General features: G+C 37.8%; 1 protein-coding gene across 1 annotated transcript in view; it reads right to left on the bottom strand.

Annotated features, from left to right (window-relative positions):
• LOC134669508 (sodium channel protein para-like) overlaps positions 1-16352 on the bottom strand; it is an 87463-nt gene that overhangs the window by 19610 nt on the left and 51501 nt on the right. Inside the window, 10 exon segments of the mRNA XM_063527097.1 lie at positions 261-504; positions 4087-4389; positions 5696-5860; positions 7518-7662; positions 8260-8320; positions 8469-8681; positions 10242-10333; positions 10627-10755; positions 11519-11724; positions 13784-13939. Coding sequence (XP_063383167.1) covers positions 261-504; positions 4087-4389; positions 5696-5860; positions 7518-7662; positions 8260-8320; positions 8469-8681; positions 10242-10333; positions 10627-10755; positions 11519-11724; positions 13784-13939 — 1714 coding nt within the window.

Below are 16352 nucleotides of genomic sequence, written 5' to 3'. Positions count from 1 at the left end.
GTGTTGCGGAGTTCTTTAGAGCAGGCTTTAATTTAAACCCATTTTTAGGTTGATGTAGATGATCTTTCAATCTCAATACCACGGTCCACACGGTGGTGGCGGTGGTCAGTTAAGACTTTAGTTCTCTAAGTATACCTATTTACATAAGTCCATTTACTTACCCACATATAGGAAACTTAAAAATGTAGGCACACAGTATAATTTTCAGATCATGCACAATATTTTTTTTAAATAATATTTAAAAAAGAGTGAGTACACACCTAAATTAGCGTAGTAGACAGGAATGATGATAGCACCGTTCTCCTCGGACATGGGTGTGACGGCGTTGGAGTCGTCGGCGTAAGGCAGGTGCTCCTGCGCATCCAGATACGTGGAGAGCACCAGCGGCTTGCGGTCCGCGCCGGGCGGGTAGCGCGCGCGCCCGTTCGGCCGCAGCGTCATCTGGTGCGACCCGCGCGACCCCCGCCGCAGGTTGAACGGCGACCCCGGCAGGGACAACGAAGCCTGCCACCCACACTTTAGTTAAAATCTACTGCGACATAATTGACGTACTAATACTGCATTTCATTTAACCACTTCAAAATTTTCAACTGCTTAATACACTTTCCTCAATTCAGATCGAGTAGTATTTGAACGAGATCACTCTTATCACCTGCAGAGGCACATTTGCTAGCTTTTTTCACTTTATATTTTCGGTAATCTACTAATTTTACTTTCATGTGCTGATAAACAAAAACTATAGATAGTAATACACAGTTAAGGAAACGCTGAAAAGTAAAGAAAGATAACCAAGGCAAAGAAAATGACATGTGCTTGGAATGGTCTCCTGCGCCAATTTACGGAATACAAATGCATTTTATTAGATTTAAATAGATTTTGCATATTTTCTGTCAATCGGCGCAATCAGACAAAGTATGTATTCTAATAGCATCTAGAAGGGTGAAATTGGTTAAAAGAGAAACAATATTAAGAAAGTCCTAGGGAAGGGAAGACGAAGGGAGCACAAACACCAATGAGGAGAGAAGGACCAACCTGTGAGCCCTCCCGGAGTGGCCCATATGACAACTGCCCATATTTATTAATGCGTTCGGGGTGAGGGACCTTCAATACACAAAAAGAATTTTGAATTTATAATAATCTCCCGAAAATATTGATCAAGTTTCTAAACATCGACCAAAGGGTAAAAGGACAGAGCGGGCACAGAGACAAATAAAGTACTAGAACAAAACCAATGAATATGCGAAATAATCTACAGCCGTGAAAGTTGTTCGTTATTTCTCGTGAAAGAAGACTGCGGATACAGTGATACATAAACAGGCACAAACTCAAGGAAATGCGCGTAGAAGCGAGTACTTGATAATGAATCAAAGCTTATATTACTTAATGCGAGGAAACATAAGTCGTTTTAAATGTGAATTGGAAACTACAGAAGTGTTGATAATAATGTAAATGAATATTTGTAATACGTAAAATCAAGTACAATAAGAAATCATACACGCAGCATTGAATTACATTGCTTATATCCGCAGGAAGTTAATAAAACAGTTTAAGATTAGTTTTTATGTGTGGTGATCTTATTGTATTTGTGATACGAAAAAATAATAACCAAATGAATATGAGTTAAAGCAACGGTTAGTCAGGTATAACTTTGTTTATTAACACATGAAGTAACGTGGGGTCTGTTACATGCACGTCTGCATACGCCTAGTTCCTAGCTGTGACTATAACCTCATGTACGACTCTAAATACGTCTAAAGTCATGAAGACAGTTCTTTTGATTTGTAATTATCTGATTGTAAGCCTCTGATTCTAATAATCAAAATTGAGGAATATAAAACATTAGGTAATTTGTATTAACAATTGTGTAAAGTTAAATATATTTAGGCCGAACCTACCTCTTTGTCGGCGATTCGTTCTCTTTCAGTCCGGTCTGTCTCAAACACAAACATGGCAAAAGAAACAATCTACCATGACAATAGAGTTCTCTCTCCAATATTATTCCTTGAGACGTATTAAACTTATTAAAGAGCCAATTATTTTGTAATAACTATTTAATTTTGTCTGTATTTAGATTGTTTATAGGATTTAATTACGATATTAATATAAAGTATGAAAAAAAAGAAATATTATTGGAGACTGGGACTAAGAAAAATATAGATAGGTAGGTACTACTAAATAACTGTTTTTAAACGTAACGTAAAATTCATGCTTTTCGCTATTCATATCTATGAAGTCAACCGTTTTGATAATATGCAGGTAGGCAAATACTTTGTCGAGGAAAAAAAACAATGAATGATAATCATGTTTACAATAATACATAGCCAATACCTAAGTACTTATGCAAACAATGTACATAGTATGAGATAATGAAACTGATACTATCTAAATCTAATTGAGGAACAAATGTATCTACTTCACAGATGTTTTGTGAAAATGGAATTGATAATGGCGACGACATGATCATTGTCAACACAGGAAAACGTCTAACATGCGTCAAGGCCGAAGTAGCTTTGGCACGATCGATGGATGTCGGTACAATCTAAAAATAAAACATGTAAACAAAAGTCGGCGGCTAACAAAACGATCATGTTTGCAAATATGCAGATGGAGCCTCAATACCTGAGTATAACTTGATATGAAACCTAGCGATCAGAATAACGATCTAAGTTCTTCAAGCTAGGCTTAATCTAAATAATTATGCATCTCTATTTGTTTATTCGTGAGATCAATGTTTTTATAGAAAAACAGTTAAGTATGTACTCATTTTAATTAAATAAGTACCTACATAATAAAAAATCTAGTTTCAATACTACATGTACTCTACGATGTAATCTAAGTAGAATGAATTATTATTATTTATGGTTTTCATTCGATCCACTAAGTAACATATTTTGACATACGATAATACAGACAAACCATTTCAGGGCTAATCATTTTTTTTGTCGAATAGTCTCAGAGGGTTACTAATTACAACTGATCAGAGGGATCTGTATATTTGCAGGGCACTGGAAATCGTAACAAAGAAATAGACAGTGAAAGTATCGTTAAGCTCAGCAATAGACACAGATAACAGACAAAAACTTCTCAACTTGAGCATAAAGTATGTGCTAGAGTCAGATTAGAGATGGATTTTGTGATAAAATTTAGAGAAAATAAATGTGCCTTATGTTTAGATTTAAGCATGTAGATGTGATGCTTCAGCTCAAGTTGGGAAAGAAAATTCTCGTCTGTCAATGAATCGAAAGTTCTGTTGTTAAAACTTTTGCTTGTTAAGCTCAATAAGTAACTTGGTATATTTTTGGCCAGTACTAATGAATCATTGATAGCGAGCAACGGGGAGTCTCCGACAACTGTAACTGGCCACCAGCGTGTGGTGTGTCGACATTCACTAGTGTAGTGAACAATGCAAGCTGCCGTGGGAGGCCACGTTAAAGTTGCCGGGCACTGCGGGCGCAGCACGGTTCCATTTTTATCGCTTGTCACCATGCCTGTCACGTTCTAACGCGACAAGCGATAAAAATGGAACCGTGCTGCGCCCGCTGGTAAAGTCGACCATCGCTGACGCGTGACTTGAATCGCGCGGTCGATGTCACACCGGCTTTACCCTTAAAACTGATTTCAAGTTTCCACGCGCAGTTAGTCATTAGCGTACCACATCGCTTTAATAGCTTGTGCTACTGGAAGTACTGGAGTACGATACATATTACCTAAGTCAAATTTGGAATGCGATATTGAAGCGATATGGAATGCTCGATAACTGATTGTACCTGGAATGAAAGAAATCAGTTTTTTTCCACCTTTTCAAACTGGTCCTAAGTTTTTCAATAAATATTTTAAGTTGAAAAAATATCCGCAAGCAGACACGTAAGTAATTAACGTGACGTATTCCAAATGTGTTAAGACTAATTTGTAAAGGTGGTAAATATTTACATGCCCTTCATTATACAGCACGGCTGATATAAAGATGTAAACCAGTGGTTGGACTATGTCGGTAACTGTAACTGAAAGAGATTCATTAGATGTTGCTTTAGAGTCCTTGCTGTGTAGTGAGAGGCACGCGTTAGCGTTCAGCGGTCGCGTACTTACCATGCTGACCTTCCTGTGGCGGCGTGCGTCGTGGTGCGAGTCGGGCTTGTGCGCGGGCTGAGTGCTCACCGAGTCCTGGAAGGGGTCGCTTCGCAGCGACATACGCTCGCGCGTGTTGTCGTCCTGCGCGCCGCGCTCCTGGTTCACGAACAGCTCGTAGGACTGACAGGAGAAGTCGGACGGCGACTTGGCGGGGTGCGCCTGCGCGTACGCGGCCGCCTCCGCCGCCTCCGCCATGTCGCGCGCGTGCGCCTCCCGAGCCTCCGCCCTGTCCGCTCGCGCCTTTGCCTTCTCTTCCGCTTCCTATTATATATAATCACGATATCACACCGAAAACACGGAAAATTAAAAACATCGACCTATATTACAAGGCTTCGTTTAAAGTGCATCGATAAAACGTTGATAAAGTTACGGGTCACAACATCAAAATTTTACAATCAGTCAAAAAGGCTGACAGCGACTGAAAGACCTCGGTGTTGAGATGGCCGTCTAGCTGGTCGTGGTCTGTGTCGTCGTCCACATGGGTGACTACTATACTCGGCGTGCTCATGACTCCCTTCTTCAGTTCATCGTCATCCGCATACTCGAGATACCGATACGGACATCGATGATATTGAGCCTGATGTGTGATACATAGGTATCTTAATGTTTGATGCTTTTGATTGTCAGGATTTAATGGTTACTTATAAACAGTACGATTGTAGAGATTATTAAACTAGAATCAAGGTCATGAAAGTAGGTATACAACCTCAAAATATCATGAAAAAATACACATTCAGAAGAACAAAATTTGTCAGTTTCAGTTCTATTCTCGAAAATATTTCTTACGAATGTTCTGTACAAAATACAAATAAAGGCCCCTTTTTTTATTTTTTTTTATTTTTTGTCACAATTTGATAAAAAATTTGGTAGATTAGAAGAGCTCCACATTCTGATCGGAATAAACACGAAATGTAAACTTGGAACGAAAAAAATGAAAATTCCCATTGAGTTACGAATATTCCATACGTTTTCGTAACTGAGTATAAGATTTTGTAGGACACGGTGAACTTGCGCTTATGTTGTACAGAATAGGGAACTCTATCCATCCACCAAATTATTATCGGATAAAAAATACAACACCACACGTGATACAGCCTGATGGGGCCCATATTGGGTCGCATAACAATTGATTGTCCTAATGTAATGTTACACATAAAACTCATTTCGCATAGTTGTTATTGTGCTGGAAATATTAACATTTCTGAGAAATTATAACACAAACCTAACATAACCTACCCTATTCTACAGAACCTATGCAAAATATTTTCGAAAATACTTTCTGTTTCAGCTGGAAAAAATATGCGAGAAGAGTTTTATGCGTAACATTACATTATGACAATCAATTATTATGCGACAAGATAGGATCCCAGCCTGATGCCAGACAGACAGATGGACAGCCAGACGAACAGTGGTCTTAGTAATAGTGTCCCGTTTTTACCCTTCGGGTACGGGTCACTCAGGCGCGTTCAGACGGCGGCGCGTGAGCGGGGTGCGCCTCTTTTACATATAAAACGCGCCTGTGTGACAGAACCCTAAAAATAACCCTAAATCCTCTGGCCCAACTCACCCTGAGCGCTTCCTCTTCCGCCTGTTCCTCCTCCTCGGCCTTCTTCTGCAGCTCGTCGTAGGACATGGCGACGATGGCCAAGATCAAGTTGACGAGATAGAAGGAGCCCAGGAAGATGATCACCACGAAGAAAAGCACGTGCCACGACCCCGCCGACCTTAGCACCTGGAAGTATATGTCAATTTATTTTTCACATCATCTATTTGGTAAATTTTTCTTTTTGACGTGCCACTTTTCTGTTCTAGGACATTTATATATATATTCCAGTATAATGAAATATGAATATACACGCAATAAACAAATAATAGTAGATTGTACAACAAGGGCATAAAGTGACTCATTTTTACCCGAGGCAATTTTTTGGTAAAATAGTAGACGAGGGTTAAAATGGACATTTATGCCCTTGTTGTACAATCTACTATTTTTTTGTATATTGCGTGCCCTTGTTGTACACTCTGCTTTTCACTTCGATTGCGAGGAATATAAAATTATATTTTTCACGGCAATTTACACCACGAAATTGTCGTAAAGCGAAAGAACATGATACATAACCAATTCCCGCCAACTAACTTTTTAATTTTTTTTTTAATTTTCAACATTTAAGACGCTTGGTTTTCTGCCAAGTCAAACATTTCGGAGCATTTTTGAACGATAATCGACTCCTATTTTATGTGATTTACTAAATTTAATGACAGAAAATACGGATTTCTAATAAATTGTAGCAATAATAAAATAATATGTATAACAAGTTTTGTCATCTACACAATTTAATTGCTCAGTAAAATTGTGCAATATGTTTTAACTGTTTGGCTGTTGAGACCGATTACCTTAGTCTTAGAAGAAAATTTTACTTTTATGCTCTAGAGCATAAAATGCGATTTTATGTCGTCTACGCACGACATAAATGTGCACTTTTTGAGCATGAGAAGTGAAAAAATATTTATTTATGATATGCACATAATCGCTAACAATTTCTATGAAATAGTCTCTAACAGTCTAACAGTTTTCGCTGCGTAGGTACCCTGTTGTAAAATATTACGGATTACTGGCGTAGCACTCGTAGCACGCTTGTATGCAGAGATAATTTCACCTTTTTTTTCTTTTACGAAGAAAATGTGTTTTTTAACATCATGTTATAGTTTTTATAAGTTTATGATAAGTAATGATCTTGCAATAAAACCAAACATATCATGTCAACGTGATTTCAAATGTACATTTGCCATCGTTTTCGTAGCGCTACGCTTGTAGTTTATTCCAGCGTTTCCCGTTTTGTAGAAGAAAGCGACTACGAAACGAGTACCCTAGTTCCCGGCAGTTCATTTAATTATTCAATAACAATATTACATTGTGTTTGGAAAACTTAATTCTCAGCACATGCATACAGAAAATAGAATAAGAAAGATAAATTGTAAATTAAGAACAAAAAACCGGGCAAGTGCGAGTCGGACTCGCGCACGAAGGGTTCCGTACCATAATGCAAAAAAAACTGACCCCTCCCGACGTTGCTTAACTTTGGTCAAAAATCACGTTTGTTGTATGGGAGCCCCATTTAAATCTTTATTTTATTCTGTTTTTAGTATTTGTTGTTATAGCGGCAACAGAAATACATCATCTGTGAAAATTTCAACTGTCTAGCTATCACGGTTCGTGAGATACAGCCTGGTGACAGACGGACGGACGGACGGACGGACGGACGGACGGACGGACGGACGGACAGCGAAGTCTTAGTAATAGGGTCCCGTTTTACCCTTTGGGTACGGAACCCTAAAAAGTCAACAAGTCACTCAATGTGTTAAGGTTAGCAGACTTGCAGGCAACTCACCAGTTGGTAGAGGTTCTCCCAGTAGTCCTGCGTCATGAGTCGGAAGGCGGAGAGGAAGGCCCAGCCGAAGGTGTCGAAGCTGGTGTACCCGTAGTTGGGGTTCGGCCCGTAGCCTTGCAGGCAGATGTAGCCCGGCTCGCATTGACTGGTACCAAACATCACGTTAAAAACTAAAGGCCACTTGCAACAATCCTTGGGTTAGCCACTAACTCGGAGTTAACCCCTCGTATGCTTAAACACGGATCCGTGAATGTGAGTTAAAATCTATTGTTTTAATGTCAAAGTCACTTTTTCAATGATCAAATTTGACAGGCCGCAGACAGTTAACCCGGGCACAGAATAAATGATAGTACTACCGTACAAAAAGGAAACTTCCTACAAAACCGAAGTTTGACAGCGGTTCAGGGTCGAATCATGATGTCCGTTTCTAATATTGTTGTCAAAATTCAAGCCTTTATCTTATTTGTGGTCGTGCACGCAAAGAGACGTCAAGATGTGTCAACTCTAATAATTGCTCGGAGCAATGCTGAGCCGAACGGAACCGAGTTTGCCGGTAGGGAGGAGTTTCGCACCCCTGACCCAGGGTTAAATTGTATTACATATCAAAGTTAAAAACAAGACAAACACTATTTAGCTTTTATACCCTATATTTAAGCCTATTCCTTGACCAGTAAATAACCATTTAAAATATCAACAGTATACCCATTCGTTTTAGATCAGTTAAAAATCAAGGTTAATTTACCCAGCTCCCGAAGAATTCCCGCACAGCGGATAGTCCCCGTTCTCGCCTGCGTACCAATTTGCTGTGAACAAAATAAAATAATATTAAACTACAACGGTATAAGGTCTATAAAAAGGTCTTTCCATTCTAATTTGATTCTTTATATTAAAACATCAAACTTGAGTTTAAGATAACCAAATGAATAAAATAATAATAAAAATGATTCTTACTTTCGTTCTGGCAAAACCTCTCCCAGTTCTCATCGGTGAGGTTGCCCCACGAGCCGTCTTCGGGGAACACCTTGACGCACTTCTGCGTCAGCACCCCCATGTAGATCTGCAGGCCCATCAGCGCGAACACCGACAGAGAGAACATCGTCAGGATGATCACGTCCCGGAGATTCTTCACCGATTCTATCACGGCACCCACGATGGTTTTCAAACCTGCCGGAAACTTCCATGTAGTGATCGGTTTATATTAATTATTAATTATAATTAATCGAAACTAAAACTAGCTACTTCTATACATTTAAACGGCTATTTACTACGATAAAGTATATTACTAAAAAAGAATGGCTAAAATGAGATTGTATGTAGTAAAGGCAAGTACGCGTCTTTGTTTTGGCAGTAAGGCGAGCATACTTTAAAACCCATGTAGAGCATACCAGAAACGATAAAGTAGAAGTAGAAGGAGGAATAGGAGAGCCCACCCCAATTAGAATGGGACAAGGCCAGAAGTAGAGAGGACCTGATGTAGCTCAGGTATATTAGGTATGCTTTTTGCTACACGCCCAAAATCGCAACCTGCGTACATTTCTAGTATATAGGAATTAGAGGTACCGTAAAACCGTCCAATTGTGATCCAAAACTACCTAACTGAATTATATTCGTTTGTTTAAGATAATTATTCGTTTGAGCGGTCTATTATTGCTAATTATCTTGATTTCGATTTTTTTTCCTAAAGATTTTACAGTAATAATTAATAATGTATGAAGCGAAGTCATTTAAATGTTATTTGAATTCATCGCTCATTTTAATGAAATGTAAACATAAATAAACTCAATAGTGTTTGTTTAATACATTTAAACTTCGACACGTCGGTTGCACCAAACCGTCTGTCACCGTTAAAGCGTTCGCAAAATTATTTTTTCTACTCGTCGACTATAATTCTTGAATTAAGATTTCGTATACCAAACTGCTTTGGGTACTGTTAATGTATGGGCTCCCAACTCAACTATAATATTCATTTCGATACAGTTTAGTCAACTATAATGAAATTGACCAATCACAGCTCGCCGCGATCAAGAGGACGAAACAAAACCATAGCTAAAATTAATTATTTATTATAGGCTGTACTGTATTGTAAGAACAATTGCTTCATAAGTCAGAAACGCACATGTGACACCCTTAATATAGGAACATCCATAGACTATGAAAACAGCTTAGTGTTACTTGTTAGTCTCCATAGGCTACGTTGGCTAAAATCGAGAAAAAAACTGTTTAAAAATTGAATTTTGCAAGGAGCAAGTACCAGGGCCTCATGAGTTACGAGAAGGTGTCGTTGACCAACCCGCCGTGGGATGCGGGGCGCGGCGGCCGGGTCTCGTAGGTGTATGAAGGTGTCGTGGCTGCTCGCACTTAGCTATATACTTTTGGTTTGGTTTGTTTGTATGATTCTACTAGTTTAAAGTATTATTTTTGTTGACTTGTAGAAAAAGTATTGTATACAATAGTGATATAATCAAGCTTTTCAATCTCGTACCTTACTTAGGCAACTCAGCAAGCTTCGTTGCCTAAACACGGTACTCGACTGAAAAGCTCTCTATTATATCACGATTGTATAAAATACTATTGTAGGGAAAATTTCATACCTCAGCTTTTTGTCGTAAATCAATCTGTTAAATGTGGTTGGTGCAACTGGGCCTTAGTCTTGATATGTCATCGATCCCATTTTAGCCAGACTAGTTACGCTAATAGTAGATAGTTAGTTATAAATGGAATTACCCGGCACGATGGCCACAGTCTTCAACGCTCGCAGTACCCTGAACGTTCTGAGAGCGGCCAGGTTGCCGAGATCTATCCCCATCGTCACATAACTGCAAACAATACCCGCAACAACAACATCTACATTATTCACTACTACCACTCTAAACTTCATCTATTCTTACTTCACATTAACTAGACTTAAATTCTGTACAAAAATTATAAACCTTAATATCTTGCTAGATAAGATCTATTCAAATGTATTTCGATAACAATTACAATAGGTAAACAGTCATCTAAAAAAACTATAATTTAACGAGACTTTAAAGGAATGAGAAAAAATCTACTTTCAAACTGTTTTGAGTAACCGTATGCTACGTAATTGAATAAATTGTCTACTACTCACGCTAAAGCTATAACTACGAAGTCAAGCCAATTCCATGCATCTCTAAGGTATGTGAATGGCTGCAGAATGAAACCCCTGGCCATTACTTTCACCGCCGATTCAAACGTGTAGATTCCGGTAAAGATAACTCTGTAAAAATTCACCTCCACTGTGGAATGTCGCTCAACAGAACAGATATTTTAATTCAGAATATCATTAAGCTTAGGCGACACTAATGGAAGTTCTGTATTTGAACTTGTTGAAATGAAGGGAGTGAGTCGCAAAACAGTTTTCTAAATACGATAAATATGATCAGTTGTTATCTATGTAGGTAAAAGTAAACGAAGAATGTGTCAAAGTATGTACAGTTTTATGAATGTTAAAAATATACAAAATCTTACTCGTAGGGAGCAAAGCATTAGTAGAAAAAATATTTAAAAATGGTATTTTTCATGAATCCAACCAGAAAAAGTTAGTCGTTGTATGTAATTGTGTTATAATTAAGGAAAATATTATTCATAAGGTCTGTTTTTGCTATGTAACTTATTTCGAGAACTAGCCCATAGTGTAAACATCTAAAACTATATTCATAAATGTAACTGAATCATATCAAGTAAGTAAGGTCTCGTAACATATAATATAAATTTACCAATAACGTATAAGTACTATATATAAGTACAATATCTAATACATGTTTCCGATAATCTAATAAATTAATTCTGTTACTAGCTGATTATAAATCTATCAATTTTGAAACTAGCGTGCAAACTACTAATTATATTCTCTAATGTAAAACCTAATAATATGAATATAGTCCGATTATGTATAAGTACTGTCAAAACATATAACCCTGGATGGTCGGTATAGGTAAACTAGTTGGATAGAAAAAATATGATAGTAAATGTATACTCACTCAGTACTTTCGACGGTAGGCGTTGTAGGCATTATCATAAGAATGCAGTTGACTAATATAGTGGTAATAATGAACAAGGAGAACAAAGGGTGCACTAGAATGTATATCGCCACTCTTCTTATTGGGTTGAACGGATCCAGTATCCATAAGGCGTTGGTGGCGGAAAACCTGAAGATATCTTTACCCTTGCTTATGACTACGAAGGTCTGAAACAAAGACATTACACGCATTAAGTAGATACACAATACACACATGTTGACAAAAAATAGAAACCGTAACAATACCAAAATAAAAATAAAATAAAGAACAAGAAGCATCAATAAGAGGTAGGTTTGCTGTGTGCGTTGCAGCAAAACAAAAGGGTTTTGGCTCAGATACGCTTCACTCTTTCAGATGAAGCACTGATCATTCTGCTAGAACCCTATTCATATTAGCTTTATTCATTGCTAGATTCAGCTATTATAGGTCTGTTACCAATAGGTAAATGGTCTATAAATATGTAAGATTGTTACCACATTTAATGTTATTTAGTGGGCTCTTGCAGTACATTAAGTATGGGAATACGATTCTGATTTCAATTTCTTATTTGCAAACTGCTATGAATTTGATTTGCCAGCTCTCAATAGTCACATTTCTGGTGCAAAAATTAATATCAGAATCGAGGTCCGGGATGTCTTGCACTGTTGTCTCAGCTCAGGTGACTCCGCTTGCCAAGATTTTTCCTTGAATTAAAGTAAGCTAACTGTAGTCCTTTAGTATTTTAACGTCTCTCCCTGTCTGTACTCCCTAAAAATTATAGTAGCTAGCTTCTACGATCTATTATTCTAAGACAAGGTCACTGCCACTAAACCCCATCTACATCGGACGTTTGCTTATACTCGTAGCGATATCGGATAATGTGAAACGGTAGTCATAGTTAACCTAGAAGTCTATCTAATATAAAGTACTCAGTAGTTTAACTACTACTAAGTAGTGCTTGGTTATATATATACTTAATTGCACCACCTACAGTGCAACGATCAAACTTTGGTCCTAGAAATTAAATGTACACCGATTGATTCCGTACCAGCAGTAAACTTTGTAAATAGCATTATTATTATCGCTCTTAGAGCAATAACTAGGGTCGTCTTTAAGAGCTTACCCCTCTGCCGAAAACATGTATACACGACCTTAATGTACAGGCAATAACGTACTGTATACATATTTTTGACACTTTGCCTGTATTTCATAGCTGTGTTGTTGACTGTACAGAAAATGACAGTCAAGGCGCCTCCAGTTACTAAACGAAATTAAGCAGGTACTGTAATGTATAAAAGTATTCTGTAACGATATCTATTTCGTATTTAAGTGCTCTTTTTAGTGGTTTTGTTGAGCAAAGTGTTTTATTATTGAGGGCCACTCGCCTCGGAGCAATGACCCAACACTGCAGCACAAGCGTCACAGCAGCGGAATGAAATTCTCCTGCTTATACCTTGTCTAGTGCATATATAGTGCTTGTAATATCATAAAAGCTTATCAAACAAACATAAATTTAGCAACCGATACAAAATGTATAAGGAAACAAATAGGTATATCGAAGCTGAATTAATTAAAGGCTCGAATTAAAAAAAAAACAACGGGTTGCACTCCGGGAGTGCCGACACAAGTGAAAACTCAATGACTAAATGTCCGCAGCACTATGTATAATTGACCCATCCTCCTTTCTAAAAAAACTTTAGTTCCGAAATTGCTGGCCAGTGAGCTTAAATTCGTAGCGTTATGTAATTGTTTAAAATTCGAATAGAAATTGTAAAGTTACCTTGCAGACCTCGCATCTAAATATATTTGGTCATGGTATTTTGAGTTTTATTCACCAGTACTATAGTTCACTTTTATTAGCGATTTCATCAAGATGTATCTTTATTGAATTATATTTGAGTGATATAAAGTTAGAATGTAACTGTGAGATCCTCGTATTTCAGCCCGTACAAGATTAGAATATTGAGCTTTATTGCTTAATATAAAAGTCCAGTTTTAAATAATTGACCTGATTATGATACGATATGACTAATAAAGTTCTTTGGTGAATAACATTGTCCGTGACACATGACGTCAGCGTTACGTTACGCGTTACGCTAAATCGAGTTTATCATTTATTTTTTTTCCCCACCTCAAAAAGTGCTCAGCGCCGCTAAAGAAGTTTTCACTTCAAAAACATTGGATTATATATTTCTACAGTCATTTTTATAAAACAAGCCTTAACAAGCTCTAATATTTATTACTCACTGTTTGATTGTGATAGAAAGGGTCGATGTCCTCGAGGGGCGTGGAGGCGAGCTCGAGCGGGAAGGAGCCCTGCATGCGCACGGGCAGCGGTAGGCCCTGCTCCAGCGTCGCGTCCGGCTGCGGGCCCTCGTCCTCGTCCTCGTCATCGTACCGTACCTACACACCACAACACACAACACACTGTTAACTACCGAGCGTAAAGTCGGGTTACTTTAGCCCTGGAGGGTAACTTTGGCCATTGAGATTTACTCGGTCCTGGTTATACAGTATGTATCAGAACAAGGCAAAGAAAGAAATCCATTAATGTTTAGGTCATAATGAGCAACTTTTACTATAGGGCCAACGCCGACAAACCCCGAAAACGCGGAAAAAAAAATTGACTCCCATATGAAATTTCAACATCAGACCAGCAAAATGTATGGAACATCCAATTTATTTCCTCGTTTTCGGGGTTGGTCCCATAGTAATAGTTGCTCAGTATTAACTAATGGGTCTCTTTTTTTGCCTTTCGTTGTGATACATACTGTATTATTGCTCTATAATTATGGAAACATGCCACGAGGTTGGTTTAAGGCTTTAAGCTAACCTTTGACATTTTTATGTTTTTTATTAGACCGTTTTTAATGAGGTGTTCATATGGGTCAAAGTTACCCTCCATTGGGTCAAAGTAACCTGAGTTTACGGTATTTAGATGTTAAAACACCAGGAACCGTAGCCAAGGTGACAAAGGTTTTTCGTCAATCGAAAAGCACAAATCGGGATAATGATGATGAAAATCACATCATAATTCGTTTATCGTCAGGTGACAAGCAAAAGTCACTACTTACTAAAAAAAATAAACAAAACTCGACCTTTTCTTTTCGTAGGTACTAATATGGTTCACTGTGGCTATGAACTTGTGTTGGTACTTAGTGACTTTTGCTTGTCACCGGACGATATTATTTAAGTTTCGATTGGCGTTTTCTATGATGATTGGCACTTGGTGAGTCCCTATAAGTTAAAGCTTAGTTTTAGCGCAGCAGCAATACCTGCTATACTTATGGGCCGTGCTGTGTTTGCTACAGAGCTACCACGATTTCCAATGTAAACATACAATGAAACTACTTTATTGTGGTTAGTTGGTACCATCACACTCTCTGCGATTGTTGCGACATTTAGGGTCCTAGCTAAATTGGTCTTTCAATACTTAACCTATAGAATTTCCAATTTAGCAAGAACCCTAAATGGCATAACAATCCCGTGTGGTGACTACATATAGTCTCATTAGGAAATCATGGCAGCTTTAGGTAAAACAAAGGACATACTCGTACACATACTCGTATTTGGAGTTATCATAGAGACGCAATGTTAGTACCGAGACATTATGGCGGCAATCTAATATGTATGTGGCGTCGACCAAAGTACAAGGGTAACAGAAGGTTGTGACATGTTTTAAATGTTCGAAGGATTTGTCAAATATGACTCATAGTATTGTTGTTGTTGTGATAGGCAAGTAAGTACTATACTTTACTGTACATTAATTGCTTCAACTAAGTCTTTACACTTATATTAGAGACGTTCAAAATATATGTTACAGATATATTTATATTTAGTAATATTTTATAAAAAATGGTTATAAATGTATCTTTATCGGTCCATTGAAAGCTACCTAATTTAAAAAACATCATAAGATAGGTACTTGTTTATATTCTCTGTATTCATACTCATATGTTTCCTACATTTATTTATTAAATTACATTCCTAAAAATGTTACTTACACTCGTTCCATTCGCGTCAAAAAATAATTTGTTATTTTATACAAGCCAGCTTACAATCATAAGCTTAAGTATTTAAAAGAAAACCACAAACATTAGCAAATTCATAAGACAAGTGTAACAATACTGTTGGAGTCAACTAGTGTTGTTACTGTGTCGTGGGAGCATTGGAAGCAAGTTTAATATTCTGTATAGTGCTGCTGTCGTGTGGCCATGATGCGTGTCCTGCTGATCTAAAAGCTTACCATGGTCCTATTACCCCTCTATTAAGTCACCTATCCGAATGTTAACATTCATTTGCTTATGCTGTAAGATTTCAATTTACAACTGCATGTTGACGATTCGAACTCGGTTCCGAAATAGCAGGATGCTCAGGAAGCCAGACTTTACAATGACCATTACCAACTAAACTCGTTCATATTTCAAATAAACCGTTACTAATTTATATTGGTATGCACTAATCGCTAGCTAGGTGACGTCACCATGCTAGGCTGAAATGACAGCAGTCAATGATGAGGTGGCGAGATGAGTCCAGTGCAATGCTTGACTAGGTGAATTCGTGCTCGTGTGTTTTGCTAGCGCTAGCGCTCTGAACGTTGCTGCGTCTTCTTTTTCGCACCTATCCACTATAATAAACTTTTTTTGCCGATGCCGAATAATTGACTAAGTTTGTTTTATACACAGGGGTCTAGTTCTAACGTAATTAATAATAACAATGGACTAGCGTTGGCTAAAGGATTCTCTAGCATCTATTTTAGACATTGGATTTCACAAAAGGATGGTTTTGGAAGCATATTTATCTTATCTTGATTTAT

This window comes from Cydia fagiglandana, chromosome 12 (assembly GCF_963556715.1).
Source record: "Cydia fagiglandana chromosome 12, ilCydFagi1.1, whole genome shotgun sequence".
NCBI lineage: Eukaryota > Metazoa > Arthropoda > Insecta > Lepidoptera > Tortricidae > Cydia > Cydia fagiglandana.
The sequence above is the reverse complement of the archived record's forward strand: the minus strand, read 5'-3'. Positions and strand labels throughout refer to the sequence as shown.